Source organism: Canis aureus, chromosome 15 (assembly GCF_053574225.1).
Source record: "Canis aureus isolate CA01 chromosome 15, VMU_Caureus_v.1.0, whole genome shotgun sequence".
NCBI classification, from domain to species: domain Eukaryota; kingdom Metazoa; phylum Chordata; class Mammalia; order Carnivora; family Canidae; genus Canis; species Canis aureus.
Window position 1 is genome coordinate 21301929 of NC_135625.1, and position 27762 is coordinate 21329690.

The following is a 27762-nucleotide window of genomic DNA, read 5'->3' on the forward strand; positions in this document are numbered from 1 at the left end:
GCCTCAATTTCCTTTCCTGTAACATGGAGATGGAGCAGATAATAATACCTATCTATATTAATCTTGGGGCATAGCAAGTACTCAATGTCAATTTATCAAAATAAACTGGAGGAGACATTTAATATAATTTCTTATTTATAAATCTTTATTTTACATCGCTGCTCTATGTGTATCATATTCTGCAACCAGACTAGATTACACATAGTTCTCTTATTTATTTATTTTTTTCACCTAGTTCTCTTAACACTGGAAGGTATTTTATACTCCTTAGCAATACTCTTCCCTTCATGGACTACCTAACTTCTATTCACACTTCAAGACTCAGTTCACATTATCTTTCATTTATTTGGTCAGTCATCATCCAACATTTTTTTTTTTTTTAAACATTCACTCTAAATAGCATCCTCCTTCTGGAGATACATCTACCAGCAAATTAAACATAAATAGAATTAACACTGCTTAGAAGACTGCCCGTTGAATATGCATCTTAGATCATTTTCCTCTTTAGAAAATTTCCCACATGCTACATGTTCAGTAATAACTCCAGCTGCTTGCTCATAAGATAGTATTTCTTCCCCAAATGTAATACTTCTATTTTTGTGCTCCACCAGTTTTGTTGTTTTTAGAAAGCTTTTAGGCCCATTACTAAGAGTAAACCAGATACTTAGCTGAGACATAATTTTTCTGAAACATTTGAGCAATGGACAAGCAGGAAGTGATTAAAAGGAGAAAAGCTTTAACAACTACTCGCAAAATTCCCTTTTCTTGTGAAACTTACATATTTAACAAGAAGTCAACAGTAATTACCAGACTTAACACCTGCTGCATAGAATCTTGTTTTAAATAAATTTGTAATATGGAGGCAGATTCACTGCACCAATATCCCATTGCACATGTTAACTGCAATATACGCTTAGAATTCTAATAATTTCTCTGATAATATCTTGCATCATTTAAGAATTCCTAAAGATGAATTCTAAAATTCAGTTTCATCTGTGCAAACCTGAAAATTTCATTATATGCTTTTTAAAAGTGCTTACCTAACTGATACATAAAAGGGAAATTGGCCATGTGATCATGTGTTCTCACGTATCTCTGACATTCTGCAAATACCATAAGTTTTTTGAATAGTTTCAACATAAAAAAAAAACCCTGAACACAAGCATGATTCTGTGTTTGAACCTAAATACACACACATACACTTATGTTCAGATATGCATACGAATAGGAATGTTGAAAACTACCCCTTGTACTTGAGGGCATGATCACTGGGTGTTATATGATGTTGGCAAATTGAAGTAAAAAAAAAAAAATGAGTGGGAAAAATCAGGGTGACAAACCATGAGAGACTCCTAACTCTAGGAAAGGAACAAGGGGTAGTGGAAGGGGAGGTGGGCGGGGGGTGGGGGTGACTGGGTGACGGGCACTGAGGGGGGCACTTGGCGGGATGAGCACTGGGTGTTATATGTTTGCAAATCGAATGCCAACAAAAAATATACATTAAAAAATAAAAAATAGATGACTAAGAAAAAAAAGAAAACTTGTTTCATGGCTTAATACGACATAAGCAAGATCCTGTAAGCAAAATTAGAACTAAAGGGCCAGTCACCCAGCTTGTCCCCTAAAAGCATAATAATAGACACCCTCTCTTTATCAGCCCTGCTCTCAAAGGTATCAGGAGTCAGAAGTAAAGCACTGACGACGTTTAAATAAAGGTTGGAGCTTTTAGTTTTTTTTCGGCGGGATTAATCTGAAAAAAGCGTTTAGGCAAGGGCAGTGCAGGGGTGATGGATGCCGTGGACGCGGCGGCCTGAAGTGGTCCAGAAGCACTGGCTGGAGCAGACCAGCCGGGAGCTCCGGGGAGCCACTGCCCCGCCCGCGCTGTGCCCTCCGCGCCCTCCCCCACCCCCGGACCAGCCCCTTCGGTCACAGACGCCCGCGGCCCGGTCCTCCCCCCCGGGGGCTCCTGGGGCCCACAGGTCCCTTCCCAGGCGGCCGGGGGGCGCGCTTCCACCTGTCGCCAGGAGGGGACGCGGTACTAGGTCGGCTCATTTCTCCGGATTTCCCAACAGGGGCCCGGTGTCCCCGAAAGGGCCCGATTTGAAAAATCATTTAGTTTTTTGGGGGAGGGCGGGGGTGGTCGGAGCAGTCGCGGGGGGCAAACCCATCACCTCCGTTCACATTAGCCAACCTCCCCGCCCCTCGCCGCCCCACCCGGCAGCCCCCGCTTTGCTCCCTCCAAGCCCAGGGCGTCGGGGACACGGGGGGGGAGGGGGGGCGGAGCGGTCCCGGGGTCAAGCCCATCCCCCCCACCACGTTAGCCCCTCTCCCCTCCCCCCGTCCCCCAGCTCCCCCCCTCCAAGCCCAGGGCGTCGGGGACACGGGGGGGGAGGGGGGGCGGAGCGGTCCCGGGGTCAAGCCCATCCCCCCACCACGTTAGCCCCTCTCCCCTCCCCCCGTCCCCCAGCTCCCCCCCCCCCCCCGCTCCCCCCCTCCAAGCCCAGGGCGTCGGGGACAGGCGAGCGGTGGGGGGCGGGGGGAGATTTTGAACGTGACGCCAAAGCAGCTCTCCCTTCCTCGGGAGCCGGAGGGCGGGGGGCCCGGCGCCAGCTGCACGCTCGGCGGCTTCCCAAGGCGGCGCTGGCGCGGGGCTCTGGCTTCCTGGTTACGTGCGCGCCCGCGACTCCGGCTTCTCCGCGGGGACCAGAGGGCCGGGCCCGCTGCCGTGAGACGTGTCCAGCTCCGCGCGCCTCATGGCCGCCGCCCGACCCCGCCGCCCCGCGGCCTCGGCGGCGCACGCGCACGGGCGCCCCGCGGGGGTCACTCCGGGCCCCGCCCCGCGGTGGGCGGGGCTGCGCCTCCCGGCCGGCCAATCAGCGGGCGGCCCTGCGCCGGCCTCCCCCGCCGGCCTCCCCCGCCGGCCGGGCGGCGACACGTGCGGGTGTTTGCGTACGTGCGGCTCCCGCGGGGCGGGCAGGGCAGGGCTGGGCGCGCGGCGGGGCGCGGCGGGGCGCGGGCGGCGGCCGGGGGCGGGGGCGGGGGCGGCCCGCGGCCCGGGCAATCTAAATTCCCCGGCTCCGGGCCGGCCGCGCACTCGTACCTCCCGGCCCGCGGCGACCGCCCCGCCGCTCTGCACTGGCCCGGGGCCTCCGGTCCTCTGCGTCAGGCGGAAGATGCAGTTGCTGGACTGCAACCCGGAGGTGAGACGGCCCCTTCCCTGTCGGGCGGCCCGTGTGTCTGTCTGTCGGGGGCAGTAGCGAGGGGACTGGGCGCCGAGCGCGGCCGGGTCAGGCCTCGGTTAGATCTGGGGCGTGGGGGCGTTCGTGCCGCCGCGGGCGAGGCGGGCGCGGGCGCGGGCGAGGCGGGCGCGGGAGCTGGAGCCGCGGTTCTGCCCCCGCAGGTGGATGGCGTGCAGCACCTGCTGGAGGCCGGGGCCTCGGTCAACGCGCCGCCGGACCCCTGCGAGCAGGCGCCTGTCCACTTGGCCGCGGGGGGCGGCCTTGCTTGCTTTCTTCTGTGGCAGCTGCAGAGCGGCGCTGACCTCAACCAGCAGGTAACTAGGTGACGGACCGAGGCCGCGAGCCCCCGCCCCCACGCACCGCCGCCCGGACGGCTGCCGGCGCCCCAGGGCTGCTGCCCTCGGCCTCCGTCAGCCCGTGGCCCAGGTGCCCGAGAGAAATACTCGAGCGAGACGCTTCCGTGGTGTGAGATTTTCTCGTGGCCACGTTAGGAAGGTGGAACAGGAAGCTAATGTTATGACTTAGCTCGATTTACCTAAATATTTCAATATGCAAGCAGTGTAAAAAACATTGCATATATCTTTTTTTTTAAATTTATTTATTCATTCATGAAAGAGAGAGAGAGAGAGAGAGGCAGGCAGAGACACAGGCAGGCTCCATGTCGGGAGCCTGATGTGGGACCCGATCCAGGGCTCCAGGATCACGACCTGGGCCAAAGGCAGGCGCCAAACCGCTGAGCCACCCTGGGATCCCCCATCTTCCGTTTTCTTCTCAGACCTGCCTGGTATGTATGTTGCATTTACAGCCCATTTCAGCTCGGTCTGGCCACATTGGTCTGGCCACATTTCAGGTGCTCATTAGGCATCGTACGGCTCCCGGCTGCCGCACTGCACAGCGCACACAGGTCTACAGTTATTTCAAAGGGAGCAGTTGCTACAGGACTAGGTTAAAAGGGTCAGTACAGTAATTACTTAAATAACGGTTGTGAGGCACACTCATAACCATGAGAGCTTTCTGCAGAACTTTACGATCTTATATTGAATTTAAAGTAGAGTGAATTTATTTACTTTTATTTTTTTTAAAGATTTTACTTATTTATTCATGAGACACACACAGAGGCAGACACTTAGGCAGAGGGAGAAGCAGGCTCCCTGCGGGGAGCCCGATGTGGGACTCCATCCCAGGACCCCCGGATCACGCCCTGAGCCGAAGGCAGACGCTCAGCCATTGAGCCACCAAGGCGACCCGTAAAGTAGGGTGAATCTAAATTGCAAACTGTTAAAAAAAATTTTTAAAAATCAATTGTAAACTGTTTTACCTCTGTAAAACTCTACTTCACTTTTATTCACTTAAATTTTAATGTATGGAGCTGTGGCTGCATGTGTTTTTATTTCTGGAAATTTTGCATTTGACAGAACACAAAGTGGACTTTATTAAAAATTTTTTTGAAGTAAAAACTTCAGTAGAATGTAGTTCTCACTGGCTTACTTAAACAGTCATTAGACTTCCCCTGCCACCTTCCACAGAAATTGTTTTGGGGAGAGCCTAGAATGTACTGTCTTATCTTTAAGGATGTTTTTGGAGAAGCACCACTACACAAGGCAGCAAAAGTTGGAAGTCTGGAATGCCTTAGCCTGCTTGTAGCCAGTGATGCCCAAATTGAGTAAGTATAAAATCAGTGGTTTCAAATTTCACATTTTCTTGGATTAAGCTAATCAGACTCCTGAAGTATAATTATGTACTTTTAAAAAAAATGATGCTTGCCTAATTGACCGTTTAGTTATTTAAATGTTAACTTAGGCTGTTAACAATACCTAATACTATTAAATTTTAGTAAAAAATGGATCCTTAGCAATCGGAGGTGGAGTTCTTTTTATCTGTTTTGACAGTATTACGTCTTAGGTTTGGTTTGGGATAATCCCTTCTATAAAAGTTCATATTGATTTCCTTTGTATTACTTATTAGATTGAGCACAGAACACACTTTTATCCATTCAGAAATGGAATGTTCACTGTGCTGAACTCTGTGCTAGCCACTGAGCATGCAATAGGAGGGGATATTGGAATTTCTTGGATTCCTTTACTGCTTGTATTCTGAAACCAACATTTGTATGAGTCCAAAGCTCTTTTGTAGAGAGAGATTATTAAAAAAAAAAAAAAGCTAAACAATTGTCAATTTTTATGTAACTCAATTTTTGTCTTAAATTCAGTTTATGTAATAAGAATGGGCAAACAGCTGAAGATCTTGCGTGGGCATGTGGATTTCTAGAATGTGCCAAGTTTCTTACAACAATTAAATGTATGCAGACAATAAAATCGAGTGACCGATCCGATAGAGATCACTGTGTTCCAGTGCTTAGACAGAAACGAAGTTTTGGAAGTGCAGAAAATACAACTGGAAAAAGGAAATGTTGGTACGTAACTCAGTTGTTTTCTTCCTCCCTCGGGGATTGCTTATTCAGCACAGTTAATTTTTTTCATTTAGATATTGGCAGTCTTTTTTTTTTTTTTTTATTAAAGATCTTATTTATTTATCCATGAGAGAACAGAGAGAGAGAGAGAGAGAGGCAGAGACACAGGCAGAGGGAAAAGCAGGCTCCATGCAGGGAGCCCAACGTGGGACTCGATCCGGAGTCTCCAGGATCAGGCCCTGGGCTGAAGGCGGCGCTAAACCGCTGAGCCACCAGGGCTGCCCCAATATTGGCAGTCTTATTTCAGTGTATCTTTTTATTTTCAAGAAGACATTTTAATACTGGTTGTAGTAACTACTGCTGATTCTAGAAACAGGAAATCATCCTGCATGATGGAAGGATGGGGAGAAAGCCTTTTTAAAAAAGTTTTTAATGTCACTATGTTTTATCACAGATTCATGTTGGTTCTGAAAAGGTCTGAAGAAAGCCTTTACTCCGTGCAGATCTACTGCTCAGCTCTAAGCTATGGCTTTTGGCTCACCAGGTGTATCTCCCAACTCCTTCTAAGAAGGAGGAAAACTTTCTTCTAAGTGAAGATAACATTTAAGAATACATGTTTTTACATGCTTGTAATATTTTGGTTGTGTGTGCTTTTTGTCTTTTAAGTTATTAAAGAATGTCTAAAGAATAAACTTTTCTTTGTGGAGTATCTACAGCCTTTGAAAAAACTTGTACTTTAAACCATCAAGACTACACCCAGGATTTAACTGAAGTTAAACTTTGTCTTTATTAACAAATTTATAATACAACTTTACTACAGTATTTGAGTCTGAGATACTTTAAAAAATATTTGGTCGCTGAGGAAGACATAAATTATAGTAAGCATCTTTGTTCCAAAAGTCTGGGCCTTTCCATCCACACCAGCCCTAGATTTGGGAGAAGGGATAGGAAAACCTTTTACTAAATTATAGGATTACATGATCAAAATAGTAACATTTTACAATCCTGTTCCATCAACTGGATCCCAGAAAAGACTCTATCTATATAACTCAAAGATCTGAACTCTATAAAGCACAGAAAAGTAACATACTTGGGTCCATTTCAGATAGAGTTAAAAAAAAAAGTCAATTCTATAGTATTTAACCAAAAAAATGATAAAAAAAAGAAAAAGCTTCGTTATGGTAACATTACTCCAGATACCACACTTTTATTAAGTTTTATGATTCTGGTAGCCAATGGCAGGTAATAGTTGAATGGGCAATCTGCTTTTGTGATCCATTAAAGGCTGTTCTAGGGATCATGATGTGCATCTCAGCTACGAGGAAATGTGGCAGGGAGAAATCTGCTGGCCTCTTGAATTGCCCTTCACTGTCCTTCCACTTTCCAATCTTTTCCATCCTTTTCCCCAGCAGAGAAAATTACTTTCAAACAAAAATCTCACTGTGAATACAAAAGTCCATCAAATTTTCTCTAGGGCCGTCAATTTTCTTAAAGACCCAGCTAATGACTAGTCTGAGTTCTAGCATTCTGAAATGAAATGCTTTGCTTGTGAGGAGGCCAGACAGAACTCTTAAAATAAATACCACCCAGTGAGTGACAAGTGCTGTGGTCTTACTCTTTCGCCTAACTCCGAAGCTGCTGTGTACTCTGCAGTGATCTAGAGCTGAAGTTTATGATTTCTACAGCAGATAGCGTGTTAGCTTTATTTTGTAGTGTGGAGATTGGAGGGCTGAGTAGAGCTGCTCTTTAGGTTTTCTGTTTTTCTGATTGCAAAAACAAGATACACATTATAAAAGTTCAAATGAAAGTAAAAGTCAAATCCTCCATCAGTCCTATTTCCTTGTTCCCACGTAACCACAAAATTTGTGTTTTTTTTCCGTCTTTGAGACCTGTTTCTATACGTACTTTTTTTTTTTTTGTTATCTTTCTTAGCAAAAGCTTTTCTAATAAATTTAATGTGCTAAAATCTGTTTTCTTCCGGATGAATAAAGGCTTATACTATCTGTTTTAATCTTTTAGGTCTTTTCCACGTAACCAGACTCAAATTATTTTAAGGAGAAGTGAGTAGAGAGGGTGCCCAAACCAGAAACTGATGAGAATAGATAGAGGAGCCATGCTCTTTTTCTTGAGGCAACTAGTCTGGGAAATGGGAAAGTGGGAAACTTCAAATGGGAAAGTTCCACAAGACGGTAGACAGGTTGCTCAGAGGCAGAACTTTCCCTACGGGGCCCTTGCTAGACTGAATGTTTGTGTCCTTCCAAAATTCATGTTGAAACCTAATGGCTGATACCTAAGGTGATGGTATGTGGAAGCGGGGCCCTTAGGAGGTGACTAGGTCATGAGTGTGGAGCCCTCATGGATGGGATTAGTGCGTGCCTTCATTAAAGGAGGCCCCAGAAAGGTCCCTGATCCCTTCCACTTTGTGCAGACACAGTGAAAAAGACTGCTGTCTGTGAACTAGTAAGTGGGGCTCACCAGACCAAATCTGCTGGTGCCTTAGGTTTCCCCACCTCCAGAACTGTGAGGAATAAATTTCTATTGTTTCTAAGCCACCTGGGCTATGGTGTTATGTTATAGCAGCCCAGGCTATAAGACACTGCTCTAGATTCTTGAGTCAAGTGAGAGTCAATAGTTCTAGTGATGGCCAGGCCTTGGCTTCATGGTGCCTTATTATGTGCTAACAGGGCAAAGGGTTTTCTAACATTGAAAATTCTTCAGAAATAGAACTAGCAAAGAAGGACAGTACAATCCACAGAGAAAGTAATCCAGGACAATGCCTTATTCTATCCAACTGCTTCAGAAAACACTACCTACACACTTCCTTGTACTGCAAAGTTCCTTAAACCAGCCAGAAAGCAGTAATTTTATTATCTATATCACACTTTTAATTAAAATGATTAAGGCTTCCCATTGCCTCTAAGATAAAATCTAAATGCTCTTTTTCTCTGCCTGGCTCACAATTTTAGTTCTTGCCTCTCCCTCCAGCCAAACCTCTTCGACAGCTCTAATCATGTTAAGACTGCTTAGTTCTGGGAACACGTCTGACGTCCTTTCACTGTCTCTAAGGGATCCCCCTACTGCATCAGCCTTGTTGTGAACTCCACCTTAGAGAACCATATGTTTTCTTGGGAATACTTTTTTAGATTGCTTCTGTCTTCTACACTAGACTGAGAGCTTCTTAAAGACCTTTGTAATGCCCCTATTACCTTGGACAGTGGATGGCACATATTAGGTACTTCATGCTGAATAGGTGGATACTTTGCTACATAAAGAGAATAAATACTGATCTCATTTTCATGTACCAGCCAAAAACATTTCATAGATTTAAAAGTCCAAATGTTTTAAAAGAAAAATGCAGGACACATTTATATCCTGTTAGTATTTATAGTCTTATCGCTGATAAAATACTAAACTGGCCTATAAAGAGTTCAGCTATACACACCCCAAAGCTCTTCACATACTCAAACCCCTTATCCTTAGGGCTTTGGTAACCTCATGCAGTTACATTCTTTTCAACTTCTGAAAGTGTCTCACCAATGAATTTCAATGCTAAACCACGTAATTTCTCAAGAATTGTGCTTTTTTTAAAAAAAGGACCTAATTAAATTATAACTTCAAAGTTTAGAGAAAGCTATTTCTTGGTATTAATGATATTGACTTAAGTGACAATATGAGAAAAATGAAGGGTAGTGGGTAAAAGTACGATATATTCCTTGGTTTGTGGCTGAAAAAGTTGTATGCATTTTTTTGTGATTTTAATATATTTGGCAAAGAATATAGAAGTTAAAATTCAAGTTAATTAAGTCTTATTATACTTGCCAATATGAGTTTTCACATGTAGAATTAGTTGCCTATAAATTAAGTTACATTTATAACTCCTTTCACTGATATTATTAGTATCAATGAATACTCTTAAATTTGTCTCAAATTCAAATATTTTATAGAATGAGATTAAACTATATGTAAATAAATTAGAAGTAGGTAAGCCTCCATAATATCTAACACACTGCTTAGTTTGTTTTTGGCTAATAATACAATTATAAGGTTATTTAATCCACTCTATTTTAATACATTTGTTTATGCAAAGCTGTAACATCTCCAGAGGAATATATGAACTCTTTGTTCCATTAAGTTTAATAACTAAGAAAGTCTTCATAAATCTAACCTAAATTTTGTTCTCTGCAATTCATGTTAGTTCCCTCTTATCCTATCTTCTTTTTTTTTTTTTTGGTTTGTCCTCCCTATCTAGACGGATACTACTCACAGCCCTGGAAATACCTCGAGTGTGGCTCACAGCCCTTGCTTCATAATCTTTCTGTTAATGGCCATTTTGGTCTCCTTTTCTTCCAGGTTCTTTGCCATGCATCTAAATTTGTGTTAAACAGATACTTACCTTTTCCAAAATAACTTGCAGATCTTCAGCGCCTGTGTAATGTGGATCTAAAATCAGAAATTTTATCTGCCCTGTAATCTCATTCCATGCCACTCCTAGTATTGTGTGGGCCAAAACTCCTCCTCCTATAGCAAGGGAAATATGAAATATGAAAGGGCATATATGAAATATGAAAAGGCATATATGAATCTCAGCTTCCTATTCCAATTTCAATTTAAAAAGATTATTTTGCCAATTAATTGATCTAACACCTTAAAATAGACTAGCTTATATTACTAAAGACCACAGATAATGTCAAGTATACTCTGAGAAGATATTTTAAAGAATTATATCTTTAAAATCAGAAAAGATTCAATCATATTTGTAATCATAGCAGGTTTATATTCCACTGCCATATCCATGGAATTACCTAAACTGGATTTAGAAAGGGCTATGAGGATCACAGTCACTGCTGTGATGCCTCTCTCAGCATATGGACAATGCTGCCTCTGCTCTGAGTACCTCCAGTGGGACAGCCCACCTCCCTGTTCAGGTCTTTCTGATATTCTGCTAAAATCTGTCTGCCTGCATATTTTATAGTCCAGTGTTTGTTTGCCCTCTGTCATCACAGATCAAGTCTTATTCTTCACAAAATCATCAGCGTTTAGATCAATGATTTATAAAGCCCAGAGAGGTGAAGCAATTTATATGATGTCACATAGCCAGCCAAGTTAGAGACAACACCATGACTTAACTGGCTCAATTGAGTGGCCTCTTTTCTATACTGCTCTTGACTCTAAGTATTTCAACAGTTAGCACTTCTTAGCTTTTACTTCTGTTTATTACAATCTTTTTTATAACTTTCCTCCCACCTTGCAAACTGAAAAATAAATATCCAGAGATCAGTATTAATGGTGTAAAAGCTAATTTTAAAATGTTTTAAAATGACTGATATTATGACATTATTTATATTAACAATAAATTTTATATATTCTCCCCTTTACTCAAAGAGCCCAAGATGTCCAAAACACCTTACCGATCATGACTGGAGTTCCTTCAGTCTGGAAATGATTAGCCAGCTCCCGTCCTTGAGAGGCCATTTCACAACCTTGGCTAGAAAGAAATCATTTTCCATCAGATGAATGATTTCTCACACTTATGTCAAATAAGGAGTTTGGGAGCCAGTGTTTTCTACTGTTTTTTTTGTTTTGTTTTTTGGTTATTGAAAAAAAAAAAAAACGGTATAAATTTAACTAACATTAAGTAGTAGGGAACTGACTTGAGAAGAACTTAAAACACCATAACCTCTCTAAGTATTTAAGGCCACTAAATGTGCTAGGCCACTAAAAGCAAGCTAGAAAACCTTGCTTCTTTGCTTGTTAACGGAAGACTGAAAGTGGTCACCTCAATGGCCACGGGGCTCTTATGTGTGGATTTAATTTCAGAAGAATGAGTTTTAAGTCCTGGGTTCTTCTTGTCTTCTTGCCATCAGACAGTCTATACTTCCTCTTCTTTAGACTGGGACCAATCACCCCTGTCCTGTCTACATGGACAGGACAGATTTGGGACTAAAATAGACACTATCTGTGACACCAAAGTGGAAACTGCAATATGTTTTCAAGTACAACATATTATTATTGGCATTTCAAGTACAATGTCCTACACAATTTGTACTCTTGAGAAGAGAGAAAGATAGCCAGATAACAGGAGATTATTTTTTAGATTGGAGGTGCTGGGTGGTACTAATCCTTAGTACCATACAAAATTTTAATGTGCCAAAATGTTCACTCTTTCATCACCATATGCTTCACTACTTAATCTATCATTTATTTGTTAGTTCTGGTTTCCACAGAAAATCCAAACTGCAATTGTGAAATCATATGTTCTTGGACATAATCACATGAACAAAAAAGGATAATGTTACTATATCTATTGAGATTATTATAATAGAAAACTTATTTAAAACATAAGGTTACTAACAAGGAATAAGCTAGCTATTGTCATAGAAATCAATATTATTTAGTTACTATTTGCTCATTTTTTAGTTTTATTTTTTTAAGGATGTATTTATTTAGAATACAGGGTGGGGGTGGGGTGGGGAGGAAGAGAGGGAGAGGGAGAGAAAATCTCAAGCAGACTCTACACTGAGTTTAGAGCCTGATGCAGGGCTCAATCCCAGGGCTCTGAGATCACATGTTCATGTTTTAATACTAGAATTACGGTTAAACTGTATTGGGAAAAAATGACTATATTACTTTGACACATTATTAGCTTATTGACATCTTAAGAAGAAAAAGCAGTCACAGATCAAATTTGATTTTCTTCTTTCAAGACTTTCTAAGGACTTAAGGATAAAAAAAAAGTCGATTTTCTGTAACTCTAGTCAAAATTGACATATTTCCAAGTTTTCTTCTTCCTGGCTAAAATTAAGCCTACAACCTGCAAGTATATATCACAAAGTTTATTCATCAACTCAAAGTCTTCTAAAAAATAACCAAAAAATTTAGGGTTTAAAAATGAGATTTATAAAGCAATGAGGCAACATGGAGGAGAGGAAGTAAAAACAGCATGGAGGAAGAGAAAGAGAAATATGTAATTTTCCTCTTATTTTAATAAAATGACAAACTTGTTTTGAAAGGATTTCACTAATTTCTTAAAGTATCCTCACCTGACAAACAATATTTTTGAAGTTACACCAATCAGTTGGTTCAGTACCAGCTGTACCTCGATGGATCCAATCCATTGTCGTGATCCAACAAATGTTGCTGGTTTGTCCCCGGCATCAACTAGGGCCTTTGTGTATTTAAAAACACAAAAAGATCCATATACAAGACAGCTATTAAAAACTACAGTTAGGATCTCTTCCCTGATTACCAGTATATTTTTTTGCTTCAAAACAGAAATAAGTCTATACCATGAGGTAATAATAATTATTAATAGTATATTAAGGCTAATGAAATGTACAATTGATTATAACTTTAAGTGGCATGTTCTGTACCTGCTGAATTTCTCTGTGTGTTGGAATGGATCTCTCTGTGTAGCCTTGGTGTTTGAACCAAGAGCAGATTGTCTGCAGAGATCGGTAAGCACAGCCCCAGCCATTGTCATCTATCCGATCCTGCATATAGTGATGATAGCCATAGATACCCTGGACCATATAAATCTAGATAAAAAGAAGAAATATAGTAACATACTAACTTAGGATAGATACACATATTTTATACACACATCCAAGCCAAGTTTACTGTTCGCAGAGCTAGACAGTTACCTTAGTTCCTTACAAAAATGACTTCAGAAAACTAGTTGAACATTATATTTTCTTGTTTTTTTATTAAATGTTCCAAGTCCTTACCATAGGCTATAAAGCCTGGCAAGTCCTGCCCTCTGGCCTCCTCTCCAGTTTCATCTTGTACCACTTTCCCTGTTGCTTGCTCTGCTTTAGGTTCAGGTATACCAGGGGCAATCTAATGTCAAAGCCTTATAGTTCCCTCTGCCTGGAACACTTTGTTCCCAAATAATTTGCAGCTCTGCCCCTTACTTCACTCAGGTCTCTGCTCAACCTTCTGTGATCACCCAGCCTAAAAATGGCACGCTTACCCCCTCACCACCCATCTCCTGCTCTGGTTGTCATTCTATCCTGCTTTATTTATTTTTCAGAGCACCACTTGACACTTACTACTGTTTAAATCTCTGCTTAACCACACTAATATGTGAGTTAAATAAGAGCAAATACTATCTTATTTATTTCTGGGCCCAAGCTTCTACAGTGGGTCTGGCAAACGGTTAATAGATAATAAACGTTTGTTGAATAAATGATGAAAGAAGGAAGGAATAAAAGAATGAAAGGAGCCATATGATGGGATATATGAAGAATATTTCTTCAATTTTGTAAATCTGCCATTGATTACAGCCCAGGAATGCTATTTAAGTATCCTTAAATAAAGGCCAAGGTCATATAACTTCTTTATTGTAGTATAAAGTTAAGAATATGTTTTTAAAATTTTTTTCCCACAAACTGGTATTATTTTTTTAAAAAATTAGGTAAGAGGAGGCATGGACAGATATAGAATCCTTACCCAACAATTAGACAATATATTCTCAAGCACACACAGAAAATTTATAACTAGAACATTGTGGTAGGCTGAAAAATGGTCCCCAAATGGTATCTATGTCCTAATCCCTAGAACCTGTGGAGTCTACCTTATCTGATCAAAAGGCAAAAAAAAAAAAAAAAAAAAAAAAAAAAAAAGGGTGGGAGGGATTCCTTTGCAGATGTGGTTAAAGATCTTAACATGTGGGGAATTTTCCTGGACTATCCAAGGTGGGCCTGAAATGCAACCACAAAGTATCCTTGTGAGGGAGGAGAAAGGGAAATCTGACACAGGAGAAGAGGAGGCGAAGTGACCACAGAGGCTGATGGGAGTGATGCAGCCAAGGAGCACTGGCAGCTACCAGATGCTGGAAGAGGCAAGGGATGGATTCTCCCCAAAGCCTTTGGAGGGAGTGTGGCCCCCCTAACACCTTAGTTTCAGCCTACTGATAGAGATTTCAGACTTGTGGCCTCCATAACTGAGAGCATACATTTTTGTCATTTTAAATACCACATTTTTGGTTTCTATAGCATTCACAGGAAATGCCCATGTCTCAATGAATTTCAGAATCTGTATCATATAAAAATTGTTTCTGCCAGTCGGCAAAAGAGTCAGAAATTAGTAAAAATACATATACACATACCTACATAAATACACCTACCCTATCTAGAGGACTTCCAAATACAGTCTGAGAGAAGACATCTATGCAATCATCTACTAGAAAGCCATCAAGAGTTATGTTGTTAGAGACTCTACATTTTGCATTGCGTATTCTGTGACTCTAGGACTGTGACAGAGCAAGATTTTTAACCAGGAAGAGGTCTCCCAGGATTTCCTCCCACATAAGCAAAATATATGAAAGGATTTAGTATCATTGACGTGCTGACTAGAGACTCATCTGTCCACATGTAATGGTAAGTGCCCAGCCTGGGTCTCTCCGTGGGAAGCTGGTCTGTCCACAGCTCTTGCGGATACAGGTACTGTCCTCAGTGCACTCTGATGGCCAGGACTAGAAGTGAGCCCTTAAGTCCTCTAGGTAGACATGATATCATATATTCATTTTTTATTCTTAAGATTTCCTTACAAAGCACATAGAGACTCAGCAGATACTGAATAAATGCCATGACGTAACAGACAATTCCTCTTGGGAATGTAAGTTGAGAGGTACAGTGAATCAGGCAGTATGGGGTGGGAATGGAGCTGAAGTGATATGGGCAGTGAGCAGCTTTGAGGGTGGTAAGAAACAGTTGGAAACAATGAGGAAACAGGTTGAGAAAACACAGAGTAAAAGCAGGCCAGTCAGGATCAAAGCATTCCCCTGGAAAGCAGTAGAAATGTCACCAAAGAGTCAGTGGAGACCTGAGACAGGAGGCTGCCAGTTACAGGGCTGCTCTGCTCTAAGAGGCTGGGCTGAGCAAGTATTCCTGTTCTTGAATGCCTAGCAGATCCTTTCTTCCTGTCTAGAGATGTCCTTAAAGAACCCCTCCCCACGCTCCGCCAATCCACTTATTTGAGCTACCGTAAGTGAGGATCCACCACTTGCACCTGGGTACTTGCTGCGCAGTAACATGCTTTGGGGAGAAAATGCTCTTCAATTAGTGTGATTTCTCAGGATCAGAATGAAAATAAATGGGGATAAGCCTTTAAATAAATTAGGGAATGGGATTTTAGTAGGAAAAATGTGGTACATACTATCTATTCCCTATCTTTTTAGACTATTGTGAATACTGCTATTTAGGCAATGATTATTAAAAGAAACGAATGGTAAATTTTGTTTTAGAGACGACATACATTCTGAATCGATCCTTAAAACTTCCACTGGATACAAACAAAAATACCACTGACATTGACGATCAGTTGACTCCATAAATAATTATTAAACTCACCATACCAGTCTCTATGTTAGGTGGATTGAGGTAAGTATGTGGATTTCTAATGTAACCATCTTTGTATGGTTCATCTGGAAAGTGATAGGCATTAGATCTTCTGAAATACGGTCTGTCATGAGGCAGATTGAAGAGGTCATGTAACTCCTAAATGAAATCAGAATCAATAGAAGAGGAAAAAGTTAAATGTTAGATTCCTCGCTCATCAGTAAAGAAACTCAAACTAAAGATATAAAAAAAAAAGATACCTATATATTGGTATAAAAGTTGTCAAACACTTATAATTCACAAAGGTCAAAGAGGGTGAGATTTAAACTAAAGCCAAATGAGAGTTATAAATGTTTTTCCACGGATATGGGTAGAAACTGGAAGGGAACACAGAAAAAATGAAAATGCAGTGAGCCTTCAACAATACAGGGAACAGAAGCACTGACCCCTCACACTGTCGAAAATCTACATTTAGCTTTTGACTCCTCAAAAGATGAATAGCCTAGTGTTGACTGGAAGCCTTCTGATAACATACACGTTAATGATTAATACATATTTTGTCGTCATTTATATTATATATTATATATTGTATTCTTATAATAAAGCAAGCTACAGAAGAAAATGTTATTAAGAAAATTATAAGGAAGGGAAAATACATTTACAGTGCTGTACTGTATTTATTGAAAGTAATCTGTGAATGAGTGGACTCTTGCAGTTCAAACCTGTATTATTCAAGGGTTGACTGTAATTTGTCCGAGTGAAAAATAACATGATTTCAAATTAATTATTTATTATAACACAGTCTGTTAAAAGACATTCAGGCTAAAGACTGGTTTTGAAACAGCCTTGTGAATGAGTAAATTATAATTAACAATGACAGAATTGCATGACAGTATTTTGAAAAGTCATGATTAGAGTACTTAACAAATACAAGTGGTGGGGATTAAATTAGGAGAAATTGGTGGTAGGAAACCAAAAATATGGCATCAAAATTAAAATGCACATACACGTTTAAAACGTGTAAAATTTTCCCAACTATATAAAAACATGACCGTTCCTTTGTAAAGCCTGACATTTTCTTTTTCATATCTCCTAAGTCCTCTCTCAGTTGGAATGGGACCATCTGGTGCCTTTGTAGGTCAATTCCACCAGCACTAACAGACGATGCTGAGGGATACAGTACTCCACCTCCTCCCAGGGACAGATGAGCAAGATGCTCCCATGGTATAATTTGATGGGTGCCAGGCAAAACCATACATCAAAGATATGTACTCCAATACCAGTCATTTCATTAATAAATCTCAGTTCTTTGAATGTTGACCATTCTTCTTTCAAAATGTCTCTAATAAAACCCAAATAATACTGGGTGGTGGGGGATGAAGTATTATTATAAGTCTGACACAGAATTAGCTATAAATTCTAAGTTTCCTTCTTTCTTTAAAAAATATTTTAAAATATTTTTTCAATTTATTTATTTATGATAGTCACAGAGAGAGAGAGAGAGAGAGAGGCAGAGACATAGGCAGAGGGAGAAGCAGGCTCCATGCACCGGGAGCCCGATGTGGGACTCGGTCCCAGGTCTCCAAGATCGCGCCCTGGGCCAAAGGCAGGCACCAAACTGCTGCGCCACCCAGGGATCCCTAACTTTCCTTCTCTAACTGTAATCTTGTTTCTTTCACAAATCTGAAAGTAACAGAAGGGAAAAGGAATTTATTTATAAACACTCAGCAGCAGCTTCAGGCATGTAAGCATCTTTTCATTTCGGTATTTCATTATGGAAAAAGTTCACAGAACATATGAACTACACTGAATGTCTGAAATCAAAATGTTACATATGGCTTAGCATATTTTTTCATTAATATACTTTTAAAAAAGTTACATATCAACACAAATTAAGTAACATGTAAAAATAGCAGTCTGATTCTACTTTCATATTAAATCACAAAAGAATTTCTATTTATTAGAAATGTTTAATAGAAAATGAATGATGGTCATAGTTTTTCTAAGGTTAAATGTATTGGTTTTACCTTTCTATAAGCCTGCAGCTGACCATCTGGAATTCCTGATGGATATGAAATTGTTACAAGATTGTTTTCCCCTGGCAATAGAAAGTGCAGTGGTTCAGGAACCACAATAGATGTTCCTTTCATATGTTTCAAAAGGCACTTTTCCATATCCCTTAGTTGGTTATGAATTGCATCAACTAGAAGTTTACGAACTCTGTGAAGGGAAATATTTGAGTGCATTAACAAAAGTTATAGTGGCCATGATAAATAAGAGTGGAGAGTTAAGATAACCCAAATACAGTAAAAAACTTGATTAGACCAAGATTATTAAATTATGCAAAGTTAAGTAAACTGTGTATTTCCTCTGTGTAGCTAAAGGGAAAATCCTATAGGTTTGTATACTACTCTACTTCCTCCAAATAAACATTTAATTACTAGATGACTCAGTTTAATAACAAACAAGGAATAAATCATAGTAAAAATAACAACAATTCTGGATATGCCTACATGATCTTTAAAAATGGGCTCTGAATACTCTGGGGAGGAGTGCTTATTTAAATGTGCCAGTAGAAGAACAAAACACTTACTTTCCCCATGTTTCTTCTGGAGCAACAGATAGAACTACGTCAACAGGTAAAGTCATACTAACATAGTGATGTCCTCCACTTTCTCTTTCAATGATGGGGGTTATAGCTCCCAGAGAGGTTGACATTTCCAGCATAAGATCTATATTTACTATTTGATGCTATAAAGACAAACAGTAATAGTCAACTTTTAGCACATTGAACATTAAATATAAAAGGCGAGTAAAAGGACTTTTTAAGGGCTACAGAAAGCTGTATTACAGTAAATTGCTTAAAAATACAAATCTTAAAAAAAACAACTCTTCTCTGCTTCAAAATAATCTGAGGAGAGGCAGAGGGTAAGTGAGGATGAAGTCAGATTGACCATGTGTTGATAAATATACTTTTAAACATTTGTGTGTGTGTGTGTGTGTGTGTGCGCTGTGAGAGAGAGAGAGAGAGCATGTGTGTGTTGATAAACATTAAAACTGGTATAAGTTCACCAGGATTCATATATTATTCTGCTTTTGTACAGACTTAAAAAAAATCAAAAACAAGATACAATAACCACAAACCAAAGGAACTTTAGAAAATACATTAGAATTATAAACCCATGGTCTAAAGAAAGAAAACCATAAACATACACTGAACACCATTAGTAGGTTTGATTTTGCTGTGGTACGTAGTAACCACTCAGAAAATACTTTCTATTTTGAACAAATAGAAATAGAACAAAATTTTTTGCTTTTTGCAAAACATTGAGAATACTGGAAGCCATGTTTCTCACTGGCAAAAAGTTATGAATTGTGTGAGGGAGAAGTAGAATTGGAAATATAATTTAGATAAATAAATAGGAATGTATTGTGTGTGTATGAATATACATATGGTATGTATGTATACATGTGCGTGCTCCTGGGAGAAATGGCTGATTTCTGAGCTGGAACATCGACAGTACATGATGTGCCTAGAACATCTTGTGGAAGAAAGTAGGAAGTACTCAAAAATACCATCAGAAGGACATTGGAGCCAGCTTGAAGAAGCTTTCATTGGCCAAATCTTGGAAAATGTGAGCATCCAAATAACCAGTAAGAGTAATAGATAGTAACTCATTGCATAAAATAGAAACCCATGCTTCCATGCCTATAATAAATAGGGAACAACAACTCTTCTTTATGGTGTAATGTCATCTAATAAATGTAGAAGGAAATGACAGAAAAATCACCACTTTGTAATCATCAGGTGAATGTTGGACTCAGGCAAAAATGATCAGTTGATACTGGAAGTGGTGGGTAAAACTTTGGTGAGGAATAGGAGATATACACACACACACACACATATACACACACACATATATATAGCTCAAAGTATCTTACCACGAGATACTTACTACTTACAAGGGAAAAGAATAGTGCCCTCACAGAGAAGGAAACCAGTAGACACCATGTTAAGAGATCAGAGTTAACATGATGACTACTAGGAGCAGACTGACAGCACACACCTCTTTAATATGATGTGAAGAGGACAGGATATTACTTCTTATTCCTACCAATAGAGTACTACCTGAACTAATGATGAGGAAACCTAAAACAAACCCCAACTGAGGAACATCCTACAAGATAACTGACCTGTATTCTTCAAAATGTCAAGCTCCAACTACTGGTAATTATGAAATCATTTGATGTACAGCCCACGTGTTTTTTTGTACGTTTCATATTTGTAAATCTAATAGGTCATGTGGATGTCTCATGATGGAAACTGACCTCATGCTTTCCCCATCATCTTTACCAGAGCAAGAAAATGGTCATTCCCCTATCCAGTTCATTTCCAAGTATCATCCATTTATCCCCTAAATATCTCTTGTATCCCTTCCCTCCTCTTCATGACCATAGCTACTGGCTTAGTTCCGCTTCCTCTGAAGAGGCCCCCACCTACGTCTCTAACATCATGTCCAGCCTATTTCCCCATAACAGTCTAAGAAAGCACTGTAGTCATATTAACTTCATACAACTTCCTCCTTTGAAGTAGCTCCATTTTTTACCTCCAGGATCTGCCAAGTTTGTGGCATCTGGCAGGTCCTCAATAACTGGTTAAAAAGCAGATCTAAGAACAATGTGAAGAAAAGTAAGTTCTGTATTATTTACTCTCTCACAGCATAATGTGTCACTGTCATGTTTCAGGATGATTCCTTTTTATTTATTTTTAAGTAATTTGTAAACATTCTCGAGCTGTGTATTTTTGTGGGAGCAAAGAAAGAATCCCCAAAAAGGTATGTACTGAGATACATATTAATATGGAACAAAATCTTAGACGAGTACAACAGAGATAGAACCTCTGACTAGTCATTTTCTGGACCTCAATAATCTGATCTGTAAAAAATAAGGGAGCTGCATTAAATAATCACTCAGTTATCACTCCAGTCCAAATTAAAGGATTATATATTTTTAACACCAAGAAGACAGGTGACTTGCTTACCATGTCTGGTACCTTTCTGTCTTTCTTTCTCATAAATTTTCGTTTTGTGTCTTCCTCCTGTTCAAAGCTAAACGTTTAATACACAAAGATGTTTATTTTTTTAAAAAGATTTTATTTACTTATACATGAGAGAGAGAGGGGCAGAGACACAGGCAGAGGGAGAAGCAGGCAGAGGGAGAAGCAGGCAGAGGGAGAAGCAGGCTCCATGCAGGAAGCCCAACACGGGACTCGATCCCGGGTTTCCAGGATCACACCCTGGGCTGAAGGCAGTACTAAACCGCTGAGCCACCCGGGCTGCCCGACAAAGATGTTTACAGTAAGAAATGACATTTTGAAAACATTTCTAGCAATTTTCAAACATACTCACTGAATAAAGCGCATTATGCTCTTACAAGGAGAACTATCAGCCAATTCTCCTGGGATGGTGTTAATATCACTGTTTGGCCATATGTACACTGAACTGTGGCAGATTTTGAACACAAGGGCATTTGAAGAAAGCTTGGTTGACAGGTCACTCAGCACATGTTTTAGTGCTTTCTTGATAAATATTTCTAAATTATAAAAATATAAATAGAAGTTAATATGAAAAATTTTAAACTTTTCAACATGAATGGTTCCAAACACATGAAAGTAGAACATAGTAAAATTGACTACCAATGAACTAGTCTCTGGATTCAATCATATGAAAAAACCATTTTGCCTTTCTTTTTAAAAAATTGAGATAAAATTCACAGACCACAAAATTCATCCTTTTAACGTATACAATTCAGTTGCTTTTAGCATATTGATAAGGTTTTACAATCATGATTATCTAATTTCAGAACAGTCATCAACCCAGAAGAACCTGACACTTATCAGCACTCACTCCCCATTCCTCTGACACTTACCCACAGCAACCACTAATCTACTGTCTGTCTCTACAAATTTGTCTATTCTGGACACTTCCTATAAATGTAATTACACAGTATGTGTCCTTTCATGTCTACCTTTCACTCTGTATAGTACTTTCAAGATTCATTCATATTGTTGCATAAATCAGTGCTTCATTTCTTTTTATGGCTGAATGATATTCCTTTGAATGGATACAACACACTTTGTTTATCCATTTATAAGCTGATATACACATGCATTGTTTCTTTGCTTTCTGGTTATCATGAATAATGCTATGAACATTTGTGTGTAAGTTACTGTGTGCATATTTGCTTTCAAGTCTTTTAGGTGATCACTTAGGAGTAGAATTGCTGGGTCACAGGGTAACTCTATGTTTAATCTTTTGAGGAACTGCCAAACTGTTTTCCAAAGGAGCTATGCCATTTTATAGTCACACCAGCAATGTATGAGGACACCAATTACTTTCAAAATACCATGTAACTTAGAGCAGTAAAACTGTTGAATGAAATTTAAATCTTTTTGGTGTTGTTTTTCTCTTTGGACTACATCTCACTAAGACTGTACAACCAAAGTACTGTATTCTAAAGTCACAGTTTTTTTTTGGTAATGTGTCATTAACCTGACACTTGTTTGACTTCATTTTCAGGGATTTCCTTTTAATTCACTGCAATTTTTGGAATATGCAAAACATTTTCATGGCTCAAGAGGATATATTAAAAAAAGACAATACATATATATTTATTTTCGCTTTATATTTTTGAATCTTAAACCTATTTAACCTTGTGGCTAAAATATTTATTTAACTATCACATTGATATCTTGATAAATAAATACCTCAGGGTTGTGGTAGAGAAAAGATTACTTATAACAGGTTAGATTTTAAGACATCTTGGTATGTTTTAGAAAGCCAAATTTAAAGATTCTTAGCTGCACTACAAAAGACAAACATAATTCCTGGATTATCTTCTGTATATCCTTGAAGAACCAAGAGGTAAAGTAATCTAAAAAAATTGTGATGTCTTTAAAGTTAAGCACCTCCTTTCTCTATATTTTCTCATTAATGATTTCCTTCATTGAGTGTTTGAAAGAGTTTAATATTGTAGGAGGAATATAATCAAGTCGGAAGACAAACTCATATAAATTAATTACTTGGTAGAAAGCATTGTAGGCCTTGCTTACATTTGAAATTACATTATTGTATCTACTAACTACTGGATTAATTATACTTTGCAATAAGGTCATATATAATAAAGTATATCTTCAATTTATATGAAGTTGTGAAATATAAGGCATTAACCACACAAGTAACGTATTACCGAACAACTACACTTTGCTGACAAGATAGACCTGAAAATGAGTTTTAGTCTTTGTAAGTTGGTTCTCATCTTGATGGCACATTACAAACACCCAGAAAGCTTAATAATGCCTGGGTCTCTGTCCCAGAGATATACTTTCATTCATCAGGAGTGGGGACTAGAATGGACCAAGACGGAGAACAAGTTATTTAGCATGAAGGGATGAGTCAGAAAGAACATTCTACATTCTTTCCCTTCCTATTTCCATGGGGCCAGGAAATGATGACCAGCTAGTGGAACTGGCACTTTTCATTCCTTATCCTTCTGAACTTCTCTGTGGTTTCTGACACCACTGATCATACTTTTCAGGAGTGATTTTATTATCACAGTGTTAACGATCATCCCTCAGAGATATTCTCTCTTTCTAGGCCTGACCACACTCCCCTAAGTTTCAGATTCAAGTTACCCGATGCCTGCTGGGAATCTGCACTTGATATACTCTGGCATCTCAAATGAAACACCTTTCAAACACAGTTCCTCATCTTCCTCCTCTGATATTCTTTACTTCTGTTTGTGGCCTTAGCCCAAGTCAGAAAGAGGAAGACATCCTAGAGTCTGCTTTATACAAACTCTGCTGATATTTCTCCCATAGAATTCATACATCATTCCAAAACAACATAACTTCCAACAGTGTAGGATCTGGGGACTCAGAGTTTTGTATAGGTGCAAGTGTGCAATGTACAAATCTACATGCCTCATTTACATTGTGCTCAGTGTGGATATTTATATATATTCTGACAATTTTCTGCCAGTGGGCAGTAAATTTTTTTTTAAGAAAGGGGACATCTTTTTCTAATTTGTACAGAGGAGCCTCACAGGCTAGTGGTGGTGCTGGAACACAGTGCCTAAGTTTAAATCCAATTTCTAGAGCTTACTAACTATGATTTTCATTTATTTATCCTATCTCTCACTCAGTTTCATTTGCAAAATGAAAAAGTTCCCAGTATATTTCATCATCAACTTTATAATAAAAAAGGAGAGTTTTCTGGTCAGACCTACCATTAGCAGTAGCTAGCTGAAAAGCTAGATCAAGGCCTCCTCTTATTCTGAAGAGTATATCCATAGCCTCTGAAATTACAGAGACAAACAGAATCAAAATTCCTTTGTAAAACAAAATAAATTTATCCTCATACAAATGAGACTCTACCTGAGTTTGGGTTAAGGCATTAGTTAATTCTGATTCTAAAAATTATTTCATGAGTTGATTTTGTTTTATGCAGAAAAATAAAACACCCTGAATTCAAAATCAGGGGTTCTCAATCTTTGTTCCTCATTGAAATCACCCGAGGAGCTTAAAATTACTTACACTTGGGCTGCAAGTGTAAGTATTCTTACATATCCTGCTTTAGGGATTCTGATCAATTGATCTGGGGAGAATCCAGGCATAGAGATATCTCAAAACTTCCCTATGCCAGTGATTCTAATGTGAAAAGGCTGAGGACCAAAGATTCTAAACAAATTTTGTTACAATCTTAGCAATGTGTTTAAGAATGACAGGAAAACATCAATGGTAAAGAACTAGTTTTAGAATGGGACAAGAACATTGAATCTAATAGGATGACACTGATGGTCAAGACAATGAGAGGAAACTAATGGTGGGAATATGAACTGTAGAAGTGGTCACAGGGCAATTATGGCCATAAGACTCAGAAGTCTTATATTCACATTCTTGGCTTAGTGATTCTGTATTTAGAAATGGAGTCTGAGGAAACCTGTGAAGGAAACAAAGATCCAGGTGAAAAGATGTTAAACTAAATGTCAGCAACAGGAGATTAGTAAAAACAATTATGAATATTATGCAGCTATGAAAAACACATATGCTTTAGAAGAATACTTAAAGGCAGAGGAAAATGCTTGCAACTTATAAAGGGAAAAAGCCCTTGTAAAATGGAATCTCTTAGTAGTTCTTAATGTGGGTTTATATGTTGAGTTTCAAGTAGTTGATGACATGGCAAATGACAGGAATCATTTTGTTGAGGGGAGAAAGAGAGAGGAAGGGAACATCTAAGAGGTTTCAAGACTTTATCAGATACTAAAAAAAGGTCTCAATCAGGCTGAAGAACCACACTACACAGTAAGAATCCTATTTTGAAATAAGTGAATAAGTAGTAACAATTACTGATCTCATAAAATGTAAAAGGTACCTTGATAAGGGATTGGACATTTATTAAAAATCCTCAGAACAGGGGCAGCCCGGGTGGCTCAGTGGTTTAGCGCCGCCTTCAGTCCAGGGCATGATCCTGGAGACCTGGGATCGAGTCCCATGTCAGGTTCCCTATGTGGAGCCTGTTTCTCCCTCTGCCTCAGAACATCATGAAGTAGGTACCATTACTATTATTCTCTTTTCAATACCCTTGTCACTTTTCTTTTCTTTTTTTCAGAGAGAGAGAGACAGACAGACAGACACTAGAGGGAGGGAAAGAGCAGAGGGAGAGGGAGAAAATCCTAACCAGGCTCCATGCTTGATCTCACGACCTTAAGATCATGACTTGAGCTGAAATCAAGGTTGGATGCTTAACCAACTGAGCCACCCAGGTGCCTCCTGCCACATTTTTTAAAGGATGATTGCTTTTACTTATTCCAGAAATTCTAATCTGTTGAAAGGTCATACCCTTTGCCTCAATTCTATTTCTGTATGTTTGTTCTGAGGAAATAATCAAAGTTCCGTAAAAAATTAACTTCAATTTTGTCCACTGTTGTTCATCATAGCAAAAAAAAAAAAAAAAAAAAGGAACCACCTAAATAATAATCAATAAGAAGTTGGTTAAATAAAGAACAATATTACCATACAAATATTAGGTATATTTGTATATACTATACAAATAATTAGTTTTTAAAATTTATTTATTCATGAGAGACACAGGCAGAGGGAGAAGCGGACTCCCTCGGGGAGGCGGGTGAGGGACTGGATCCCAGGACCCCGGGATCAGGCCCTGGGCCTAAGGCAGATGCTCATCCAATGAGCCGCCCAGGTTGTCTGGAGCAAAAAAATTTTAATGACCATGGAAAATACTGAGGACGACGACAAAAGTTAAAAAAGACAGGCAGGAGCAAATGTAACTGTGTATGATTTTGCACAACGGAACTGATCACCTTTGTATTCTTCTGTAAAATGGCAAAAATCTACTATTTCACAGAAATGTGAAGATTCCCACAAAAGATAGAAATAAAATTTAAATGTTTTTTTTCCCAAGGTTTTTAATTTATTTATTAATGAGAGACACACACACACACACACACACACAGAGAGAGAGAGGCAGGCAGAGGGAGAAGCAGGCTCCATGCAGGGCGCCCGACATGGGACTCGATCCCGGGTCTCCAGGATCAGGCCCTGGGCCGAAGGCAGGTGCTAAACCACTGTGCCACCCGGGCTGCCCAAGATGGAAATAAAATTTAAACTGAGATGTGAAGGGTAAGTAGGTATCAGTATTAATTTCAAAGGGAAGACCGCGGGGGTGGGGTGGGGTGGGCGGTGGTGGTGGTGGTGGTGATGGAGAACCTGTTCTACTCAGGGGCACAGATTGGGGGAAGATCTGCTGGAAAGGATGCTAAGGATGCTTCAGACAACCCCCTCCCCTCCCCCCGCAGATGCTCGGATCTGATGCAGCAAGGACGGGGATGGCAGGGGCAGAGTCAGTGACCATTGCCGGCCACACAGAGAACAGAATGCACAGGGGCTGATTATCACTCAGATGTTCAGAAGTCTAGAAGAGGAAGAGCCAAGGATGATTTCGAGGGTTTCGGTCTGCACAACACGGTGGAGTCACGAAAAATGGGGCTCACTGGAGGAAGAGCGGGTGTGTGGGATGGGGGGGGAGGAGAGGCGGGAAACAGGGAGTCAGTTTTGAACCTGCTGAGTTTGAAATACACACGAGTCCTCCAAAGTGAAGGTGCAATTAGTGGGAACAGACCTAGAGCTCGCAACACAGCTTTAAAAGCTGGAGATGTGAATTTGGGAGGAAGCGCAGGGTGCAAAGAAAAGCATCCCTGAAGGACACTACCTCCGCCATAGGGCTTGGAGGGCCCCGGCTGAGCAATTAGGAGAACCGGGCCGACACTTCTTCAAACCGTTGAGGAATCCAAATAGCCCCTGGTTCTCGAAGTGCTTTTGAGGAGGAGGAGGCGCGGGCCGCCCGGGTCACCGCCCCCGCCCCCCTCCCCGCTGAGCCGGGACATTTAGTCCAGCCTGTTTGGGGCCGACCGAGAGGAAGCCGGCCCAGACCACCGCGGGCCCCGCCAGCGCCAGCTCCTTCCAAGGGCTTGGCCCCACCGCTGCTACCAGAGTCCGAGGGGGAGCGCGGGGTCGCTGGCGAGCACAGGTACTCACCACGGTGGCTCCGCCGCGGGGATGATGGGGGCGCCCACATCAGCCCAAGGGCTCAGCGCGCTGGCCCGGAAGTGGCGTTACGAGGGGCGGAGCCTGGGACGGCGGACTACAACTCCCGACATGCCCCGCGGAACGTCGAGGGACGAATCTTGCCACACCTCT

General features: G+C 40.4%; 2 protein-coding genes across 6 annotated transcripts; one reads left to right on the top strand and one right to left on the bottom strand.

The window, feature by feature from the left end:
* The first annotated feature begins 3024 nt into the window (after positions 1 to 3024).
* Positions 3025 to 6341, top strand: ANKRD37 (ankyrin repeat domain 37). Its single transcript, XM_077848744.1, has 5 exons — positions 3025 to 3200; positions 3401 to 3553; positions 4811 to 4902; positions 5449 to 5652; positions 6104 to 6341. Coding segments are annotated over exons 1-5 (477 nt in total). The 5' UTR covers positions 3025 to 3173; the 3' UTR covers positions 6105 to 6341.
* Positions 6342 to 6411: 70 nt separating this feature from the next.
* On the bottom strand, positions 6412 to 27738 carry UFSP2 (UFM1 specific peptidase 2). 5 transcript variants are annotated; one of them, XR_013352688.1, is made up of 14 exons: positions 27601 to 27738; positions 24273 to 24341; positions 21395 to 21578; positions 21028 to 21094; positions 18580 to 18737; positions 18014 to 18206; positions 15999 to 16145; positions 13020 to 13184; positions 12690 to 12814; positions 11058 to 11134; positions 10043 to 10167; positions 8856 to 8911; positions 7265 to 7412; positions 6412 to 6575 (listed from the first exon to the last, which is right to left on the bottom strand). XR_013352688.1 is itself a non-coding variant. In XM_077848729.1 (13 exons), exons 1-13 carry the CDS (start codon positions 27638 to 27640, stop codon positions 7352 to 7354), a joined length of 1467 nt encoding a protein of 488 aa, XP_077704855.1. In that variant the 5' UTR covers positions 27641 to 27738; the 3' UTR covers positions 6412 to 7351. The 5 variants fall into 5 exon arrangements, 3 of the variants coding, with proteins under 3 accessions (XP_077704855.1, XP_077704858.1, XP_077704856.1); XR_013352689.1 differs by lacking the exon at positions 8856 to 8911; XM_077848729.1 differs by having other exon boundaries at positions 6412 to 7412.
* Between the last annotated feature and the right edge of the window lie 24 nt (positions 27739 to 27762).